The 21,167-nt window shown below is 39.5% G+C and overlaps 1 protein-coding gene across 1 annotated transcript in view; it reads left to right on the top strand.

Moving 5' to 3' along the window:
• EPB41L4A (erythrocyte membrane protein band 4.1 like 4A) overlaps nucleotides 1-21,167 on the top strand; it is a 2,214,504-nt gene that overhangs the window by 1,044,332 nt on the left and 1,149,005 nt on the right. Inside the window, exon 9 of the mRNA XM_044064468.1 lies at nucleotides 10,120-10,183. Within this exon, the coding sequence (XP_043920403.1) occupies nucleotides 10,120-10,183 (64 nt within the window). The remainder of the gene's footprint in view (nucleotides 1-10,119; nucleotides 10,184-21,167) is intronic.

The raw sequence follows: 21,167 nt of genomic DNA, 5'->3' as shown, positions 1-21,167 counted from the left end.
AAAGGCAATCAGTCTTCACCACAACTCAGGATCAACAAAACTTCTGCAAAATGAAAGAATTGTCTTCCTTAAAACTAAGCTTCCCAATGCAAACTACAACAACCAAAATCCATACCTCCTAGACAAAACTTAAATCCAGCGGCATCAATATTAACCCAGAAAAAGTGAAGATGACAGAGTTTAAGTTCCAGAGTGTGTGCTTGTATTGCAGTAGTAGCTTCAGTGTTATTAATGGTAGTTGTGATAATACATATTTTACTGAAGCAGCTGCTGCTTATTGATGTGGAAAATGAGTATGACGAAAACAAATTAGTATTTTTCCTTCATGCTTCTTGATGTCTAGGTGATGTCATTCTGGTCCTTTCAGCTAAGGGACTCTACCAACAACAGACATTGGAAGACATTCTTGTCGCTTCAGTACTAAGGTTCCTTTTTTGGCTTGAAAATGTGTTCCCTGCTCTAACAGGTGCCAGGCGGCTGTAAATATTATTTTCACCTTTGTTGTTTTGCTTAGAGGTTTCTTTAGGTCACACTTTACCTGTTAAAAGAAATAAGTTGCAGTTGATCAAAGTTACTGTCTAATTACAAAACTCCCCTGTACACACGCATACGTTTACATTGTTAAAAGATGTTTTGCCCTATTACAGAGGACTAATGCAGTAGGCAAAACACTTGGTATAATCTCAGGACTTTTTTTTTTTTTAACAGATTGGACTAAACATTGGTGATTGACTTTGTCATTGTGTAATCAAATGTTCAGGGCATTTTGCTTGAGAGAATTGTTGAGTTTTCAGCTGATCACATTAGATGTTGTATTGGGTCCATATATAGTGCAACGAAACAGTATTTACCCCCTTCCTGATTTCTTATTTTTTTGCATGTTTGTCACACTTAAATGTTTAAGATCATCGAACAAATGTAAATATTAGACAAAGATAACCCAAGTAAACACAAAATGCAGTTTTTAAGTGATGATTTTATTTATTAAGGAAAAAAAACTATCCAAACCTACATGGCCCTATGTGAAAAAGTAATTGCCCCCTAAACCTAATCGCTGGTTGTGCCACCCTTAGCACCAACAACTGCAATCAAGTGTTTGCGATAACTGGCAATGAGTCTTTCACATCGCTGTTGAGGAATTTTGGCCCACTGTTCTTTGCAGAATTGTTTTAATTCAGCCATATTAGAGGGTTTCCGAGCATGATCCGCCTTTTTAAGGTCATGCCACAGCATCTCAATTGGATTCAAGTCCAGACTTTGACTAGGCCACTTCAAAACCTTAAAATACCAGAACCTTTAAAATATTCCTCTGAGGTCCCTCTCTGTCCCATCCTGCGTTAGGCAGCTGGCTACGCTCGTGGTTTGTTAGTGCCGCATCCTACTCACCCCAGTGCTTCTCATTGACCTGCAAAGGAACGCGGTTTCCTGCCCTTCACTGAACTACCTAAAGGGATCCTACAGTGCCTCCTGCAACTATACTGCCCACCAAGAAAAACCTACAATGTTATGTTAGTGCCGCAACCTACTCACCCCAGTGCTTCTCATTGACCTGCATAGGAACGTAGTTTCCTGCCCTTGACTGAACTACCTAAAGGGATCCTACAGTGCCTCCTGCAACTATACTGCCCTCCAAGAACAACCTACAACATTTTGTTAGTACCGCATCCTACTCACCCCAGTGCTTTTCATTGACCTGCAAAGGAACGCGGTTTACTACCCTTGACTGAACTACCTAAAGGGATCCTGCAGTGCCTCCTGCAACTATACTGCCCTCCAAGAACAACCTACAACATTTTGTTAGTGCCACCGACAACGTGTATGTACCCTATTGTATAGGACATCCTATATCTTACTATTTTGTACTATAAATTAACGTGCCTTTGCCTGCTGCCTACCACGGACTGTATATTTCCTTACCCCCAGGCTCCTTCCCATTCCCTACGTACTCGTGTATTACCCTGCAGTTACTCAATTTGGCCACTCGGCGGCAGTATATACCCACTGTTAACCTTACATTTTATTACAATAAACAGTAATTTATAACTAAGTTCCTACTCCCTCATAGTTTTTCTTACGTTCCAAACCTTGAAATCTGTCTGCTTCTCCCTTTACATAGGCACTTAGCCGCATATCTCATTACCTCCTCTCAAGTGCTGCTCTCCATCTTACTGATTTGTTTTTTGCTGACAAATCTTCTTTCTTCTCCTGGTTCTACCTGCTCCATTCACCCTGCGGGCTCACTCCACTCCGCTACCCTACCCCCAAATTCCACCCGCCCCATCACCCCTACTCTTATACTTACATCTACTCCACCCACCTCCTCCGTTACCCTATCAGATTATCTACCACACCCATAACCAATCTTCCTCTTCCTTTCCAACCCCCTCAACTCTTTTCAACCTTCCCACTTCATTGCATACAATTCCAATAATAGTCTACCCCCAATTTCTTCTTACTAAACCCTACCTCCAAGTATCCTAAATGAACACCATGTCCTTCATACCTGTCACAGTATCATCACAAATACTACTCCTCCTTACCGTACTGTATCTCAACTACCTCTCCAGACCTCTCTATACTAATCACTCACCCTCATACCACACTACTACCTCAGTCCTTATACAGTATGTACCCCCAGTATCCAGCATATCCCCTAGCCTTTACTTCATCAACAATACTATGTTATTCCCCTATAAAATCTTAAGTAACTCCATAAACGTTACTCCCTTCTATACTAGCTCTGTCTCAACTAAGCTCACAACCAACAAATTAGACACTAAACAAGTTAAATACCTCTTCTTCCATATTCATCACCTTATCTCTATTCTTATCTCTGGTGACATGCACCCAAACCCAGGACTCTGCCCCCAACAAAACTCTACCTGCCCCTCCTATCCTCCCCATTCCACTGGTAGGTCCCTCCAATTCACAGCTCTAAATGCCCAAAGCATATGTAATAAAATCCCCAATCTCCACGCCTGGCTTCGCCCTAATCAACCAGACATTTTATCCATCTCTGAAACCTGGCTCAAACCCCATATAAAAGACTCACAGTTTATTCCACCCAACTACTCTATCATTAGAAAAGATAGAACACACAAAAAATGGGGAGGTGTGTAGCTCTGCTTTACTCCTCCAACCTCCTAATTACTCCATACACCAAAGCTATTCCCAAATTTGGTAATGCTGAACTACTTCCAGCCCTTCTTCACGTGAACAACCATAAAGTTATCTATGTTATCACCCTTTATATCCCTCCGGTGGACAATATCCCAATCCTCAAAGACATTCTCTCCTGGGTTTCTTCCACCATTATGAATGAAACCATAATTTTGGGCAACGTTAACATTAATTGGGCCACAATTCAATCTCCTACCAACTCCATAAATATCAATCTTTATACATTCTCTCAACGTATTACCTCAACAACCAGACCTTCCAAAGACTTCCTCTCTGGGAGCACCCTAGACTGGATTCTAGTCTTATATCCCCACTATATCACTAATAGTGGCATCCTTACAGACCGACTAGTAGACCACCTTCCTACCTTTGCCCATTGGCTTCCCTCATCCATACAGCTAACCCATACCTATACCTCTACCCGGTACCTAAGAAATTTTAACCCTGATGAATTCTCAGATGTATTAAAAAGAACAAATTGGAATCCTTTAAAAACCCTGTCCCTGGATAATGCTGTCACCTACTTTAATACAACTTTTTTACACCTGCTTGATTCCTTTGCCCCATGGAGAACAAAACCCACAAAAAGCAAACCTGTACCATGGCTAACTAAGAGTACCTTACTTGTCATGCAGCTCTGAGATAAAGCATGGAAAGTCTTCCATAAAACTAATACCAGCACAGCCCTGAGTGAATATAAAATGCGTCATAACAAAGTAAAAAAAGTATCACCTCAGATTGTAAAGCCTACTTTTCCACACTCCAAACCAACTATAATACTAATCCAAATAAATTCTGGAATGGAATTGCCTCTCTCCTTAACCCAGGTAAAAAAAGAGAACCCATGCCCAGACCCAAATGCCTCCGACTTAGAACTAGCCTCCAAATTTAACTCATTCTTCATTGACTGTTTAGCTAAACTACCATCATCATTCTCTAATAATTCTACTTCCCCACACACACCTACCCACACCCCTTTTTCCTCATCTAACCCCAGCTCTCTACCTGCTCCTTTCTCCATTACACATATTTCCATCTCCAACATAAAGAAACAACTTCTAAAACTGAAACCATGTTCCAATGCCCCTGACAAGATACCCTCCTACTTCCTAAAAATTGCAGCAGACGCCATAGCCTATCCTATCGCCTTGCTAATAAATGGATCAATCTCAGAGGGCCATGTCCCCCAGCTCTGGAAAAAAGCATTTATTATTCCACTCTATAAAAGAGGAAACAACAATGTCATCCCCATTCCAACCAATTGCCATCTTATCCCCCATTTCTAAACTTCTCAAAAAATGCATCCACCTACAACTTCTACCCTACCTCTTAAGCAATAACCTTCTCACTCCCACACAACATGGATTCCGACCTGGCCACAGCACCACTACCGCCCTCCTCTCCTTCCTGGAGACTGTTAACAAAGCCCGTGACACTGGTCACATTGTGTCCACCCTCCTTTTAGAACTGTCAATGGCCTTTGACACCATCTCTCACAACCTTCTCCTTGCTAAACTTTGTAAATTTAACCTATCCCACTCCACTATCAACTGGTTCACAGGTTACCTATCAAACAGGCAACAAGCAGTCAAGTAAAAAAAAAAGCTAGTTCTCCCTTAGTAAACAGTCCCACAGGTGTACTCCAAGGTTCAATTCTGGGTCCCCTACTCTTCATTATCTTCATAAATGACTTTCACCATGCCATTCCTAACTGTAACCTCATCCAATATGCTGACAACTCTACAATAATCTGCTCTGCTACCTCTACTTCCTCTTTAGGAAAATTAACCCAGAATGCCTTCACATCTACTGAACAATGGATGCTGGACAACCATTTGGCACTCAGTGCAACCAAGACTAAGCTTATGATATTTACCCCATCTAGAGCCATCACCCTTGACAAAACCTCCTCCTCTATCACTAGTCAAACTAATACTGTCCTCGAAATAGTCCCCACTGCTAAACTATTAGGAGTCCTCATTGACAATCAGCTAAAATTTGATAACCACATAAATGAAAAAAAACTAAATGAAAACTCCAGCCAAGCTATAACTTCCACTGAGTGACCTCCCAAACCCTCCTGTAACACAGGCACATGGGATATATGCAAATGACCCCTATGAACATCAGGTGTTTCAGCTATATGGCGTTCTGATTGCTCATAACTTTTACGTTTGAAGTCATTTTAATGGACAATTTCAGACCAATAAAGGCAAACCCCACTAGTTGTGGATATGCATATTTTGGCCTTGTCAACAGAGCACAAGCAGAGTGTTTGACTAAGCATAAGAAACACAGGGCTGTTATACCAAGCTGATGTCCATTATCATTAGGGTGACTGCAAAATATCCCAACTAACAAATTAAAACAAAGAGTGAGAAGGTCACACTGAAAAACAAATCATTAAAAATGAAATTAAAACTCCAGCCAAACTAGAACTTCCAATGAGTGACCTCCCAAACCTCCTGTAACAGAGGCACATGGGATATGTGCAAATGACCCCTATGAACATCAGGTGTTTCAGCTGTATGGCAATTCTGATTGCCCATGACTTTTACGTTTGAAGTCGTTTTAATGGACAATTTCAGGCCAATAAAGGCAAATCCCACTAGCTGTGGATATGCATATTTCGGCCTTGTTATGACCTTGTCAGCATAGCACAAGCAGAGTGTTTGACTAAGTATAAGAAATACAGGGCTGTTATACCCAGCTGATGTCTGTTATCATTAGGGTGACTGCAAAATATCCCAACTAACAAATTAAAACAAAGAGTGAGAAGGTCACACTGAAAAAACAATCAGTAAAAGCTAAATGAAAACTCCAGCCAAGCTAGAACTTCCAGTGAGTGACCTCCCCAAAACGACTTCCAATGAGTGATCTCCCCAAAACGACTTCAAACGTAAAAGTCATGGGCAATCAGAATCACCATATAGCTGAAACACCTGATGTTCATAGGGGTCATTTGCATATATCCCATGTGCCTCTGTTGTAGGATGTTTGGGAGGTCACTCAATGGAAGTTCTAGCTTGGCTGGAGTTTTCATTTAGTTTTTACTGATTGGTTTTTCAGTGTGACCCTCTCACTCTGTTTTAATTTGTTAGTTGGGATATTTTGCAGTCACCCTAATGATAATGGACGTCAGCTGGGAATAACAGCCCTGTGTTTCATATCTGTAGTCAAACACTCTGCTTGTGCTGTGCTGATGAGGTCATAACAAGGCCAAAATATGCATATCCACAGCTAGTGTGGTTTGGCTTTATTGGCCTAAAACGACTTCAAACATAAAATTCATGGGCCATCAGAATCGCCATATAGCTAAAACACCTGATGTTCATAGGGGTCATTTGCATATATCCCATGTGCCTCTGGTACAGGAGGTTTGGGAGGTCACTCATTGGAAGTTCTAGCTTGGCTGGAGTTTTCATTTAGTTTTTACTGATTGATTTTTCAGTGTGACCTTCTCACTCTTTGTTTTAATTTGTTAGTTGGGATATTTTGCAGTCACCCTAATGATAATGTACATCAGCTGGGTATAACAGCCCTGTGTTTCTTATGCGTAGTCAAACACTCTGCTTGTGCTGTGCTGACAAGGTTATAAGGCTGAAATATGCATATCCACAGCTAGTGGGGTTTGGCTTTATTGGCCTGAAATTGTCCATTCAAACAACTTCAAACGTAAAAGTCATGGGCAATCAGAATCGCCATGTAGCTGAAACACCTGAATGTTCATAGGGGTCATTTGCATATATCCCATGTGCCTCTGTTACAGGAGGTTTGGATAGCCACATGCATGCAAATATCAAAAAAACACATAAGAAACTTGGCTTAATTTACCGCCACAGCCGCTACATCTCTCCTTCCTCCAGGCTTGCTCTAGCCACTACATATCTTATCTCTTCCCTCCTTTATGGAGCCTCTATCCTCACTAGTCTACAGTCTTCCCTTAAGTCCAAACTTTCCTCCTGCTACTATAAAATTTCAAAGTTTGCAACCAGCCAAAGATCCTCTACCCATCACTGTATCTCCCTACATCAACTGAACTGGCTTGAGCTACCCAGCTATCTCACCTATAATCAACTGATCCAAGCTCACAAAATTATTTTTAACCCCTCTCTCTGCCCTTCTCTTGCCTCTACTTACCAAATGCATCAACCTAACAGATGTATGTCTAAGGTCTAACTCACAAAACCTAATAAAATTGCACAAACCTGCCCATCCACCAGATAAACATCTTTTATCCTTTTCTCTAGCATGACACTGGAATTCTAACCCACCTCTCTTCTGAACCACTAACAGTCTCTCTGCCTTCAAATCCTTACTGCACTCATACCTTTCTTCACAGTGGGAATGCTCTTGTTCCCATCCTGCATAGTTTCCCCTACCTCACTCTCTCTCCATAAGTTATTACTTCTGTAAATAAACTCCTAGTGTGTCTATAAGCTGTAGCTATAGGTCTAGCAATAGCAGTAGGTATTCATCAGACTGAAAAAAAAAAACTGTATTTTTGCTTCTAGCAATTTTTTATCTTGCACGGTATCAGTTGTATCCTGTGTATTACTATTATGTATGTATTTTGCATTCTGTGCATTACTATTATGTATTTTAGTCTCTGTATTTTATTTGATTTTTCTGTATTATTCTGGAGCTTTTCTCCCCAGGACCCCATTGGAAACGGGCGCTTCATGGCCCAATGGACTATCCTGGCAAACAAACTGCAAATAAAATAAAAAAAACTTAATTTTGTTTTTTTTTAAGCCATTCAGAGGTGGACTTGCTGGTGCGTTTTGGATCATTGTCCTGCTGCAGAACCCAAGTGCATTTCAGCTTGAGGTCATGAACTGATGGCCAGACATTCTCCTTCAGGATTTTTTGGTAGAGAGCAGAATTCATGGTTCCATCAATCACAGCAAGTCATCCAGGTCGAGAAGCAGTCCCAGACCATCACACTACCACCACCATGTTTGACTGTTGGCATGATGTTCTTTTTCTGAAATGCTGTGTTACATTTATACCAGATGTAACAGGACGCACACCTCCCAAAAAGTTCAACTTTAGTTTTGTCAGTCACAGAATATTTTCCCAAATGTCTTGGGTATCATCAAGATGTTTTTTGGCAAAAGTGAGACAAGGCTTTATGTTCTTTTTGGTCAGTAGTGGTTTTCACCTTGGAACTCTCTCATGCATGCCATTTTTGCCCAGCCTCTTTCTTATGGTTGAGTCATGAATACTGACCTTAACTGAGGCAAATGAGGCCTGCAGTTCTTTAGATGATGTTCTGGGTTTTTTGTGACCTCTTGGATGAGTTGTCGCTGAGCTCTTGGGTTAATTTTTGTAGGCCGGCCACTCCTGGGAAGGTTCACCACTGTTCCATGTTTTCTCCATTTGTGGATAATTGCTCTCACCGTGGTTCGCTGGAGTCCCAAAGCTTTAGAAATAGCTTTGTAACCTTTTCCAGACTGATAGATGTCAATTACTTTGTTTCTCATCTGTTCCGGAATTTCTTTATATCACGGCATGAATTTCTTTAGATCACGGCATGATGTCTTCCTTTTTGGGATCCTTTGGCCTTCTTCATGTTGTCTGACAGGTACTAAGTGATCTCTTGATTCAACAGGTCTAGCAGTAATCAGGTCTGGTGTGGCTAGTGAAATTGAACTCAGCTTTCCCAAAAATGTGATTAACCACAGTTACTTCATGTTTTGACAAGGGGGGGCAATTACTTTTTCACATAGGGCCATGTAGGTTTGGATAGTTTTATTCCTTAAATAAAATCATCACTTAGAAACTGCATTTTGTGTTTACTTGGGTTATCTTTGTTTAATATTTGTCTAATATTTAAATTTGTTTGATGATCTGAAACATTTAAGTGTGACAAATATGCAAAAAATAAGAAATCAGCAAGGGGGCAAATACTTTTTCATTGCACTGTACCTTTCAATCTATCAGAGCAAGAAATCTGGACAAAGCCAAAAATAATGGTGGGAGAAAGGCCCAAAAATAGGGACAGATTTTAAATATTGCTCCTGTAAACTCAGATAATTGCTAGAATAACATGTTTTGCATTATTATGTATTTTCTGAGGGATATGAAGTCTGAAATTCAAATGTCTGCCATTATTTATTATTATTTAGTGACTTCAGTCTTCATGTTGGTTTCCCACAATTCCATCAGAGTGGGTGGGGTTGCATCATTATGCATGCAAATTTTATGTTAATCATTGTCCCAATTTTTGGCCAGTTGTACCGACTTTTTCTGTCCAGATTTATGATGTTTCCAGGTTGAGAGGTCTTGTTCAAAGTTTTGAAACTTTGAGCTTGTGAAAGGAATCCACATGTACACAATGAGTGTGTGTGTGTGTGTGTGTGTGTGTGTGTGTGTGTGTGTGTGTGTGTGTGTGTGTGTGTGTGTGTGTGTGTGTGTGTGTATTTTTTTCAGTCTAAAAGATACAGTTTTAAAGTAGGAGTAAAACAATTAAAAAATATGTAAAACTTAAATGAAGTTAGAGCAGACGTAGAACAGCTAGGGGCTGATGATGTGTATATTGGGTATGCATGTGGGGGAAACGAGAAATTAGAAATAAATACATTGCAGTCTTTTCTGTATAATATATTACTGTTATATTTTGCATGCCATAATATGTTTACTGTTTTTTGGAGTTTTTCTCTATGGATCTTCACTGTGAATGGGCTGTATCCAGCAGGACTTATCAGCTAAATAAAATAAACTCATATTTCAGTGAATAATAAGTTTATATAGCATTCAGTACTGAATTACACTGGTAATATGTTTAAACTGCCTGTATTTTCTGGGTTTAACACACAAATTAAAAGCTGAAGTTTGTTGGTTAGAATTGTTTAACATATAAACAATTTTGCTTAAATGCATAGCTGTTATTAACTTGATGTTGATACTGAATCAGATGTATAATGTATTTTTCAGGCCAAGAATCACAAAAGTACACTTCAAGGAAACTCAGTTCGAACTCAGAGTGCTAGGGAAAGATGTAAGTATGTTTTTCTGATCTTAAAATGTTCTTATACAGTGCTAGCAAAGATGTCGAGTATATCAACTAATGTAGCATTTTGAATACTAATGATATTTCTACATATGTCCTTTTCTCTCTGCACATATGATTTTTATTTTGTCAAGTACTTCTTAATATAGACTTCAACAAGACTGTTATCTTTCCCTGAACAAAAGAGATGGTGTCTGGATTACCTGCTCTGGTGATAACTATCTTTTCTGTTCTTCATCCTTCTGAACATTCTTCCTCTTTTGCGATGGGGTGGTTTCTCATTTTATTACACTCTGTGCTGTATTAATTCTTCTCTTGGATGCTGCCACAGACTTTGAATCTAGCAAAAGATTCCTGTTACCCCTCACACTAATGAATAAAAGACTAAACAGGACACACAGCCAAACCCATTAGTAAAAAATTACAAGACAATCCTAGAGTTTTCATTGTGTGATTCCTTAAAACCTCTTGTTAGAGGATCACGGGGTATATGCAAATGACCCCCTAAGGACATCAGGTGTTTCAGCTATATGGCAGTTCTGAATGCCCAAGATTTTTTTTTCTTTTTAAGTCTGTTAATGGACAAATTCAGGCCAATAAAGCCAAACCCCATTAGCTGCAGACATGTATTTTTTCAGTCTTTTTATGACTTCATCAGCACAGCATAAGTGGACTGTTTGGCTAATGTTTAGAAACACATGGTTGTTGTACCTAGCTGATGTCTGCAACCATTAAGGTGTCTGCAAAATATCCAATCTAACAACTAAATAAAAGTGTAAACACAGCACACAGTCAAACCAGTTAGTAAAAAATTACAAGAAAAATCTTAGCCAAGCTTGAGTTTTCACTGTGTGATTCCTTAAAATCTCTTGTAAAAGAAGATAATGGGGTATATAAGGAAGTAAGTCACTTTTGATTTCTGAATTACTGTAACAGACATAGGTTTCTCCCTGATAAACGGGATTATCACTATTATGTTAGTGCATATTACTCACCATGCATTATTGTTCAAACTAATTACCCTGATAAACTTTTCAGTATTAGTATGCTTTTTTCAGTATTAGTATGCTCCCAAAAGAAATAAAACACTTAATCTGCATCCATCTGATTTCATTCTCTATCCATTAAAGCTTGTAAAAAAAAGATGCAGCACATCTCACAAACTGCCCAAAATCTGCTTTCTTGCTTCTTGTTAATTCAGGCATATGACTGACATGATATGGGATGAATTCCTCAACATTTTAAACAGGCAGACTAGCTTCTGTCAAGTAACCCATATCCTGTGTAAAAAACGAGAGAGGAAACATTTCAGTCACTTATTTATGCTTTCATCAGGGTTTAGCTCTGAACCCACTGCTGTTTATACTGATGATGGACTACATTAGCAAATAGGTCAGTGGAAACAACAAAGCTGCTGTATGCAGATGACATGGCATTACATGCAGACACTGAGTAAGAACTTCAGATTATAAGGAAATGGAATGAAATGCAAAACTGATGGCACACAGGAAGAAACAGAGTACAAGTAAGACTGCTGTAACAGCAACTCATTGGGAGGAATCAGAAGAGCTGAGATAGAAGGGAAAATAGAGGAACAGGTTTACAGCTTCAGGTATGTGGAAGGGTTGACTGAGGAGAAGGGAAGTCTAAATGAGGAGGTCAAAGCTGGAATCAGAAGGACTGCAGCCAGCTGGCACAGTGTATCATGGGTAGTGTATGAGACAGAAGAATGCCAAAACAGCTGAAAAGAAAGGTGTACAAAACAGTGATGTGACCAGTACTACTGTATGGTACAGAAACCTAGGCAGTGAAAGCAAAGCAGTTGAGGAAGCTCAAAATGATGGAGATGAAGTTCCTGAGATGGGCAGTAGGATGCACACTGTGGGGCAGACAGAGAAATGAAGACATCAGAGCAGAAGCACAAGTAGCTCCAAATACAGAGAAGGTCAAAGAGAATGGTGGTTTTAGCTTGTGTGCAGGAAAGCAGAAGACAGTCTAATGATGAAGATTTGGGGATTTGGGACATACAGGAAAAAGACATGTGGGACTAAGGCATCCACCAGAGAAATGGAAGCATTGTGTTAGAGAAGACCTACGACAGTCAGGCATGACTGATGAAGACGGTAGGAGAGTGGCAATGATCCTAGAAAGATGGCTGTATTTGAAGTAACAACTCATATCCATGTAGAAAAACAGGGAAAAAGGGGTTGATGATTATGGAAGTGCTGATCATAAATTACCCTTCTGAATGCAACAAAGTTAGAAGATTTAGGATTTTTGCTTGGAAGTATTTGCATGCGCATTTTTATAGCCCAAGCAAACTCCAAAGATTTTTTCTTTGGGTAGATTGCAAAGGTTGGAGGTGTGCTGGGGAAGAAAGAAGTAATTGGGAACATATTTTTTATGAGTGTAATGAGTTGGCAGACTTTAATAATTCCCTGCAGACTACTCTATCAGAAATACTGGGCGAGCAAATTGGTTTAACTAAGGAAATGATTTTTTGATTTGTGATACAGAATCGGAATTGCCTAGACATATTAAGGCCTTGATGAGTTTAATTCTGGTGGCTGCCAAAAAAACAATTACTAGAAAATGGAAATCACAGTCTAAACCAACCACACTAGAAGTAATGAATATAGCAACAGATGTAAAAGAAATGGAAGTAAGATATTTATAAAAGGGTAGGAGCAACTTACATAGAAAAAAATGGAAATTGTAGAAACAATACATGCAGAACAATGTTTTTGAGGAGGAATGAGGTTTAAGGGAAGACAGAAATTGAGTTATATAATGTTTGATTGATAATGACTGTATATAAAATTATATGTAATGTATAATGTTTGCAACTGAAAATATGTTAGTATGGTTTGTTTTCATTTATAAAGTGTATGATGGACTGTGTCATAAGTGATAATTCGGTGAAGATGTTTCTTGTTTTAAAAAAAAAACTGACCCTTCTGAGGCAGAACCTGGGTCAGTAATGAAGAGATATAAGATGATTATCAGAATAAGTTCCTATTTGAGGTAAGTAACATCAGGAAGAAGTTTAACAGTAAGATCGGAGTTACCATTAGCTAGAAAAGTTAAAACATCTTTAAACTCATTCTTGGATATTAAGTAATGAAATAATTGTATCCATACTTTGTACATAGTAGAATAATTGTTAGGAAGTTATTTAGGGAAGCCACATAAAGAAAACTAAAGTACTGTGGGCACGCAGTCAATCCCTGTTTCTCTTTTAATCATAGACTCAGTTCTGTCAGCAGCTTAGCAGGTTTTACTGAAGCCCTCAGTTAAGCTTTCTCCTCTTCTTTTATGTAGAAAGACGTTCATCATTCCCACTGCCTCAATGATATTTTGGGTTTTCTGCCAAGGTAACCAAGTTCTGACCAGCTTTCAAAAGCTCAGACTCTCCTCCCTCTCTTTTCACTTGACAGCTGATTGACATATCCTGAGAGGTAAACCTCCAGCTGTGACAGAAAATGAGTGTTCAGTCTTTTTCTGCCATCCAAGGAAGAAGGTCCTCTGAGTCTTCACAGGATCCAGTGCTAATTTTTTTCTAGCTTACTGCTCAGATATGCCCCATTCAGGGACACCTTTCCTCTTATTTGATTATTAGATTTATTATGTTTATTTTAAAATTATTTATTTTACTATTTTATTTCTGCTTGTAACAGAGTTTTTACAGCTTCTGAGGAAACTTTCAGTATTTCTTTCAGAACTGCAGGCTGTGTGTGTGTGTGTGTGTGTGTGTGTGTGTGTGTGTGTGTGTGTGTGTGTGTGTGTGTGTGTGTGTGTGTGTGTGTGTGTGACACCTTTCCTCTTATTTGATTATTAGATTTATTATGTTTATTTTAAAAATATTTATTTTACTATTTTATTTCTGCTTGTAACAGAGTTTTTACAGCTTCTGAGGAAACTTTCAGTATTTCTTTCAGAACTGCAGGCTGTGTGTGTGCGTGTGTGTGTGTGTGCGCGCGTGCGTGTGTGTCTGTGTATCTGTTAGACACAGTCAGAGCCTTGTTTCATGCCTGTTTATACTGTTTAGTCTGCTTTATTTTCATCTTTTTTTCCCCGCAAATTAAGTTATTTGAATTTTCTGTGGAGATATTTCTTTCCCCGACAAGAAAATATGGTTTAAATTGCCATTGAGCACTACATTTGGCAGTTTAATGTGGTTAAAGTGTGTGGAGGTAGCATACTGGTTGCTTTGGTGTTTGAATTTTGTGTATTCCATTCCACTATGGAACAGGGTTAGATACATCCTCTGGGAATGTTCCGGTATCTGATACAGGTACGGGAGAACCAAACCGTTTTAGATGCAGGAGTAGTCAGAGGTAAGTAACCCCTTGCCAGATATAATACTCTGTTCACAGATATTTTGTTTAGTAGTGAAATTTACAAGAAAAAGAAACAGATGCTTAATCATACAGCTGATAATCAGATTATAGCGGTTTATAAGATTGATGTGGTTTCCTTCGCTAAGTGTTCCACAGACAGCTAATTCTGGTGATTTTATTTCCATACATGGATCTACTGCTGATTTGACTAGAGACCTTTCTGTTGTTTCAGAGAATGTTGAGGAATGTGATGAGGACCATGGTGATTTCCTAACTTACACTAAATCTAGCCACTCTGATTCTTTGGATGTTGAACCTGAGCTTAAGTCAAACAAGGGTTCACTTTTCCTCAGATGATTCCTAGATTTAGTGATGTTTTTACTTGGGAGCAGTCAGGAACTACCCCAGAGCAAGGCAGGGTATATGCCTTATAGAGAATGAGATGTCGAATTCCGTGGCTATTCCCTCACTCTTACTGGCCTTGGAAGGTGTTTATAGAGCTGCCTACAGGGCACCAGTATCTATTCCAGCATTCCCTAAAAAGGCTCAAAGAAAATATAGGGTCTTCTGAGATATGACAGGTCTCTTTTCTCATTTGACTGCTGACTCAGCTGCAGTCCCCTCAGCTGTCCATACAAGTAAAAAAGAAGGAAAATTGTTAGATCTTTAGGGGGAAAAGGATGGCTCTTTCTAGCAGTGTAATCTTTAGAGTGCTAAATTATCACAGCTGTATCTGGAAATTTATTTTACAGTGTGCATACAGTTTGGATGATTTTTGCTGCATCCTTACCTACAGAACAAAAGTCTTATATGAATGCAATTGTTTCTTATTTGACTCTGGTTTCAAAACATGTTTTGAGAGGTGTGCTTGAATGTGCAGATACAGTTTAGAGAAATGCTTCTTCTTCTGTTGTATTAAGACGGTATGCTTAGTTATATAATCGGAAGTTCTTTGATGATTTAAAAGCTGAATTTTTGAATGCACCTTTAATCTCTGAATTGGTGTTTGGAGCCTGTATTACACAGATTCTCACAGTGGGATGATAGAGGTAAATTAATGCATGGGGCATCTAAGATCTTTCATGTACTCAAGTTGTCCCCAAACAAGGCATCTTCCTTCAAGGGGCAAAACAAAACAAAAATGCCAGTTAAGCAAAAGTCAGGGATCCAAAAGGAAATGGCAGGAGGATAATTCTTTGAAAATAAACAAGAGGGATTCCTTTCCAACAAAGGATCTGCTCAAGCAAAAGATTTACTATACCATGTCACAGAGCACCCCTACCCCCCTCCTGTCTATCCTTCTCTTCCTCCCTCCCTCAGGCTTTCTCTCAACCCTGCAGCCTCGCTGCAAATAGTCTCTGGCAAATACATTCTGAGAATAATTTGGACAGGATAGACTTGACAGCAGCTAGAAGATCCTCCCCCTTTCAGGGATGTTCCCCCACACCCACCTGACTGGACTGAGTTGTTTCCTCCAGTGCCCCATCTTGTAGTAGAAGCAGGGGTCATAAAACACAAAGGCAAAGAATTTTATTCTAGAATCTTTTTGGTGTCATAAAATGGAGCACTCCTCGAGACTCATTCTAGATTTGTCCTTTCTTAACACCTTTGTAAAAGTTCCAAAATCAAAATGCTCACCTTAGACTCAGTTCTAGCACTGCTTCCAGACTACTATTTCATGGTGACTCTAAGATCTCAAGAACACCTATCGTCATATTCCCATTTCTCCGAGTGTCAGGAAATTTTTGAGATTTGCTGTGTCTGGCTTAAATTATCTGCATTACCTTTTTGCACTATCTACTGTACCTTGAGTGTTTACTGTAACTGGCCCCAGTGGTTGCCTATTGCAGAACCCTAGGTGTCCACATTTTTCCTTATTTAGATAACTTGTTGATTTGTGCAGATCCTTTATCCAGGTGCTTAGAATCCTTAGACAAGTTCACATCCCTCCTTTCCAACCTGGGCTTCAAATTGGACATTCAAAAGTCCTTCTTCACACCCTATCAACAAATAGTTTTCCTAGGGTGTTGGATAGTCACAGTAAAAAGGATGGACTTCCTGCCTGAAAACATAGCTCTAACTTAGCAGGGCATTTTCTTGGATTTCTCTCTTTTAGACATGGCTTCAGCAAGAGAGTTCCTTAGAATTCTTGGCCTAATGGCATCAACAGTCTTCATGATGCCACTGGCCAGACACACATATGAAAAACTGAGTGGTTCTTGAAGAATTGTTGAAGCCAGCACCTTCATCTCTTGCAATTCCAGGTAATGGTACCGGGATTTGTGAAGCAGAAACTGCAGTGACAGAGACATCAACTGTCTCTGAATCCAGGACTCCCTTTCTGTCTTCAGACCCCAAGTTCAGTCTATCCAGATGGATGGATTCTTCAGAATTTGTCTAGGGAGCAGTGTCCATATGAACTCAAATACAAAGCTTGTGGGGGTCTTCGTTTCACACCAAAGAACATAAATTTAAATGAGATGTTGACAGTGATTCATATGTTAAAACTTTTTACCATTTATGGGCTCTCAGTCCAGTTCTAGTAGTCAGACAACATTACTGTGATGTGGTATCTGAACAAACAAGGGGGTACAAGGTCATACAGTCTGCCAGTTGGATACACTCTGTTGTAGTCTTACATTTCACACTTGCAGATAATTTTGAGTATCCCAAGTTCTGTTACTAGTGGTCACTGGGTTATAGGAGGAGAACAGAGGCCCCATCAAAAACCATTTGGTCACAACAAGGACATGCAAATTCAGCACCCCAGCCTTGAAGTAAATGGGAGAATCAAACTGTGTGAGGCAGCAAAGCTAACTGCTATAGCAATGTATAAGATATGTTTTCATGTTCGGTGTGCTTTTCCTGGTCAAATGCTCTTTATTTTTTTTTCTGCTTCACACTCCTCACATCTGTTAGTCAGCAATACCTTTTTGTGGTGGTAAATTAAAATGGCTATGCCTGGTGTTTCTTTTTCACATATTAGACTGTACATTATGGTTTAGTTGTCAACACATCTGCTACTTACCAGCCTAATTCTGGGATGTACATCTTATGTATTTGACTGTGTTGTACCTACTTAAACCAAGGTCCTTTTTAGTAGAGTCCCTGTGAGACAGAGAGCCAGTCAGTAACATATATATGAACTGTTCAGTGTATTCAATAGCAGTTTAAGAAATACAGTCCTTAATAATATAAGTAAAAAAGCGAGAATAATCCTGAGCCCAATACATGATTAGAATGAAAAGCACGAGTAACATAAATAAAATCCAGGTGGTAAAATACAAAAGCACAAGTTTATTTAGAAGAACCATCTCAAGTGGATCTACATTTGGGTAATTGCACCTAGGCCCTCTCAGCAGCTGGTACTTTTTCTGATCTCCAGCTTCTTTACTCTTGGCATGTAGACATGTAAAGACACATTTGCATAGGTATAATGGGGTTTCCGAACTCAAAGATAATTAGTTCCTTCTAGCTGCATGGGCAGTTTTGATTTCATTGCAATATTATTGGAAAGTTTGTGTTTGCTAACTTAAAAGCATAGACCATCTTAGTGTTCTTGCAGTGAGTGAGTTACCATTTAGAATCACTACAGAATCTGTTTATTTACCTTGCTGAGGAGCGATGAGTTTACATTTTCATTGTAGTAACCCAGATGTATCTGAGAGAGAAATTTGAGTCTTGTCTCACTATATATACAGGCTGGTGGCGATAGAAGGAGTAAAGCTAAGAGATCTTTGCAGATGTAAGACCATGCAGGAACTAGAGAGACATAAGCTAAGGAAGCATGAGGCCAGGCAAAGGATGAAGTCTTTGTCCTCAGTGAAGTCTGCCAAGGAAGCTTCTGAGCTCTTACATTTGCTGGTCTACACCTGAAGTGAAGGGCCGATACCTTATTTGCTGTCTTTGGACAGAAGTGTGCATGTTCAGAGAAGCTGCATCTTGACGCCTGCTTTTGGAAGTAAAACTTGTAGAGCTGGTGCTGCCATCTGTTCCAAGCCTGAGCAAGTGACTTCTGACACTTTTTTTCAGAGCAGGCTTCTAACTCCCCGTGACACATCTGTGATGTAAAATTTGTGCCTGTGATGTCCATTCTCCTTCACTTCCCCTTGACCTGAGCTGAGGCAAGAGTTGATGGCCACTTCAACATTGATGCTGGGGTTTCACAGTCTTTTCGGTGCATGGTAGGACCTGATTTGATGGGTCCTGGAGAACACCATTCAGCCATAAAACTTGATTCTCACACCAGGCCTCATGTAGGCCTGTTGCTCAGTACCACCTCTTCTAGCATGTGCATCCCTGCATGTTAGATTCCATTTTCCCCTTCTCAGTTACATGAGTGGCGCTTGGACCACACTGTGTGCATGGGAGTGTTACAACTGTGCTTCTTCGGTAGCTGTCAAACAGAGCCTTTCTCTTCAGCCCCTACTAAATCCTTCATTGCATAAGAATCCTAGAAAACTGTAGGCCCATTATTAAGACAGGCAGTGATAGCATATTTTTCCCACTGGCTGTTTTGTCTGTGGGTGGTCCCTCCTTTGATGGGACCTTCTGTCTTCTGAAGTCCTTCATGGACTGGCATTCTCTTCCTTGCCCCTCTCCCCCCAATTAAAAATAGTAAAAAAGACTTTGTCTCTGTTAGCTGGAAAAGGAGGATGATGATGCTTTGAGTCATCTTTTTGCTGGAGCTAGTTATTAAGGCTGCCATTCCTGTGACCTGTGAACTCAAATGTTGGATCTTCCCCCACCAAGAAGGCAATTAGCCTCTGCAAGCTCCTCTGAGTGTTACAGTCTTCTTTTACACTTTCTGAGACTGTGTCTTGAGTTATTTATTTGCTCCAGCACAAAACCCATGGGTGTTAGCATTGTTCCAGTTTTCACCAGGCAAAAACCCTAAAGCTTTGGGCAAGACTGGCAAAGGGGTGTTTTTTGGCACTTTGGACTATTGTGTTATTGCCATGAATTACCTGTCTTGCCTATTCTATTTCAAATATTTCTTGTGGTATAAGTTTTCTTGTGGTATAAGTTTTCTTGTGGTTTAATTTCTCCAAGTCTTTTGGATTTTTAACACCATGACGGGAATGGACCCCATTCCTAAGTCAGGGTAGGATTAAAGATCATGAAATTATTACTGTTTCAGTCTTTGAGGAAGTACGACTGTAAGGCTGTTTCTGTGTTTGAGATTCTACAGAGGTGAAGGTTATCAACAGAGAACAATAGTGAAGACTCTTTCCATTACTCCTGTTGCCCATCAAATTTTCGACTGCATTTATGCAATGGGAAGGGCTATTGCTGCTCATGCTTTCTTGTATAGGTTGACATGGATATAGCCATCCTACTGCCATGGTGGCCATTACAAAGTTTGCCTCAGAGTGCTTTCAGTGGGGAGGGTCATCTCTGGGATATTCACACAAGATGTCATTGATGGTTACCAGTAGAGTTAATTTCAGCCTTTTATGACAAGTGTTATTCTCCTTAATTACCTTTTTTATTTGGCTATCTGTTCCAAGCATTTAAGAAGATGAGGCTTCCATATAGACAGAGACATGAGCTATAGAGATAAGCAGTGTTGTGTCCTATGACATCCCCTTTAAAGGCACTTAAGAGGCCAGTTTCCCAGGTGACCATTCAGTAGTCCTGACTATTGACTAAGCCTGTCTTTTGGATACCAGTTCTAGTTCACCTACATTTCAAAAAAAGTCTTTCAGGAAAGGAGAGGCCTGGTTCTTTTCATAAATGGACATGTCCTGGAGGTGCTATGTCTGCCCTCCCCCACCTTCCTCCAACAGATCAGCTAATGACAGATCAATTGCTGTGTCAGTCAAGGGCGCTCCTTCCCAGTGTGATAGTGAAACCTCTGGCCATAGAAGAACAATGAAAAGGGTTTTTTACTCGCATCTCTTCCCAAATCTGAAGAAGTCATGGTGGAAAGTTATGTCCCATCATGGATCTCTCTGGTCTCAGCAGGAGAATTCTTTATGTTAGGCTCTATATGGCCACCCTTCATTACCTGATACTATTACTGCTTCAGGGCTTCTGGGTGATTTTCTTGAATTTGTTGGGTGCCTGTTGACACTTTACACTCTTTCTGGCCTGTATATTTAGACATACCTTGGCATATGTGTCATTTAATTATTTCTTAAATTATATTATGAGCTGTTACATTCTGACCCATTGTATCCCCAGATTTCCTTAGAAGTAGTTCCTGATACGGTACTCCATTCAGTGTGTTATATTCTGTTTTCTGGTTGCTACTTTCTTAAACAATATAATGGTGTGCTATAAAAATGCGTTTTCCTCTTTTCAGATCTTTTTATATATATATATATATATATATATATATATATATATATATATATATATATATATATATATAGTATAACGTTTCCATTTTAATTTTATCCAAAACTTAAAACTTTCATGAGTTGACCACACAGTTGTGTCTCGCACTACTTTTGGAATAATTTTACTTTTCAGCACTACTTTAGGGTGTATTCATTTACAAACTCAGTTTTATATTCTTAAATGTGTTGGTATGTATATCGTTTTCTTATTCTTACTTCTACTGTTTTTTCTTTTTTGTTGGTGGGCTAATTTTCTGTTTTCAACTCGTGTGTACGCCTTGCTCACAT

Source organism: Protopterus annectens, chromosome 2.part2 (genome assembly GCF_019279795.1).
Source record: "Protopterus annectens isolate FY-2018-M chromosome 2.part2, PAN1.0, whole genome shotgun sequence".
NCBI classification, from domain to species: Eukaryota; Metazoa; Chordata; order Ceratodontiformes; family Protopteridae; genus Protopterus; species Protopterus annectens.
Note: the sequence above shows the minus strand (reverse complement) of the source record. Positions and strands in the feature narration are given on the sequence as shown.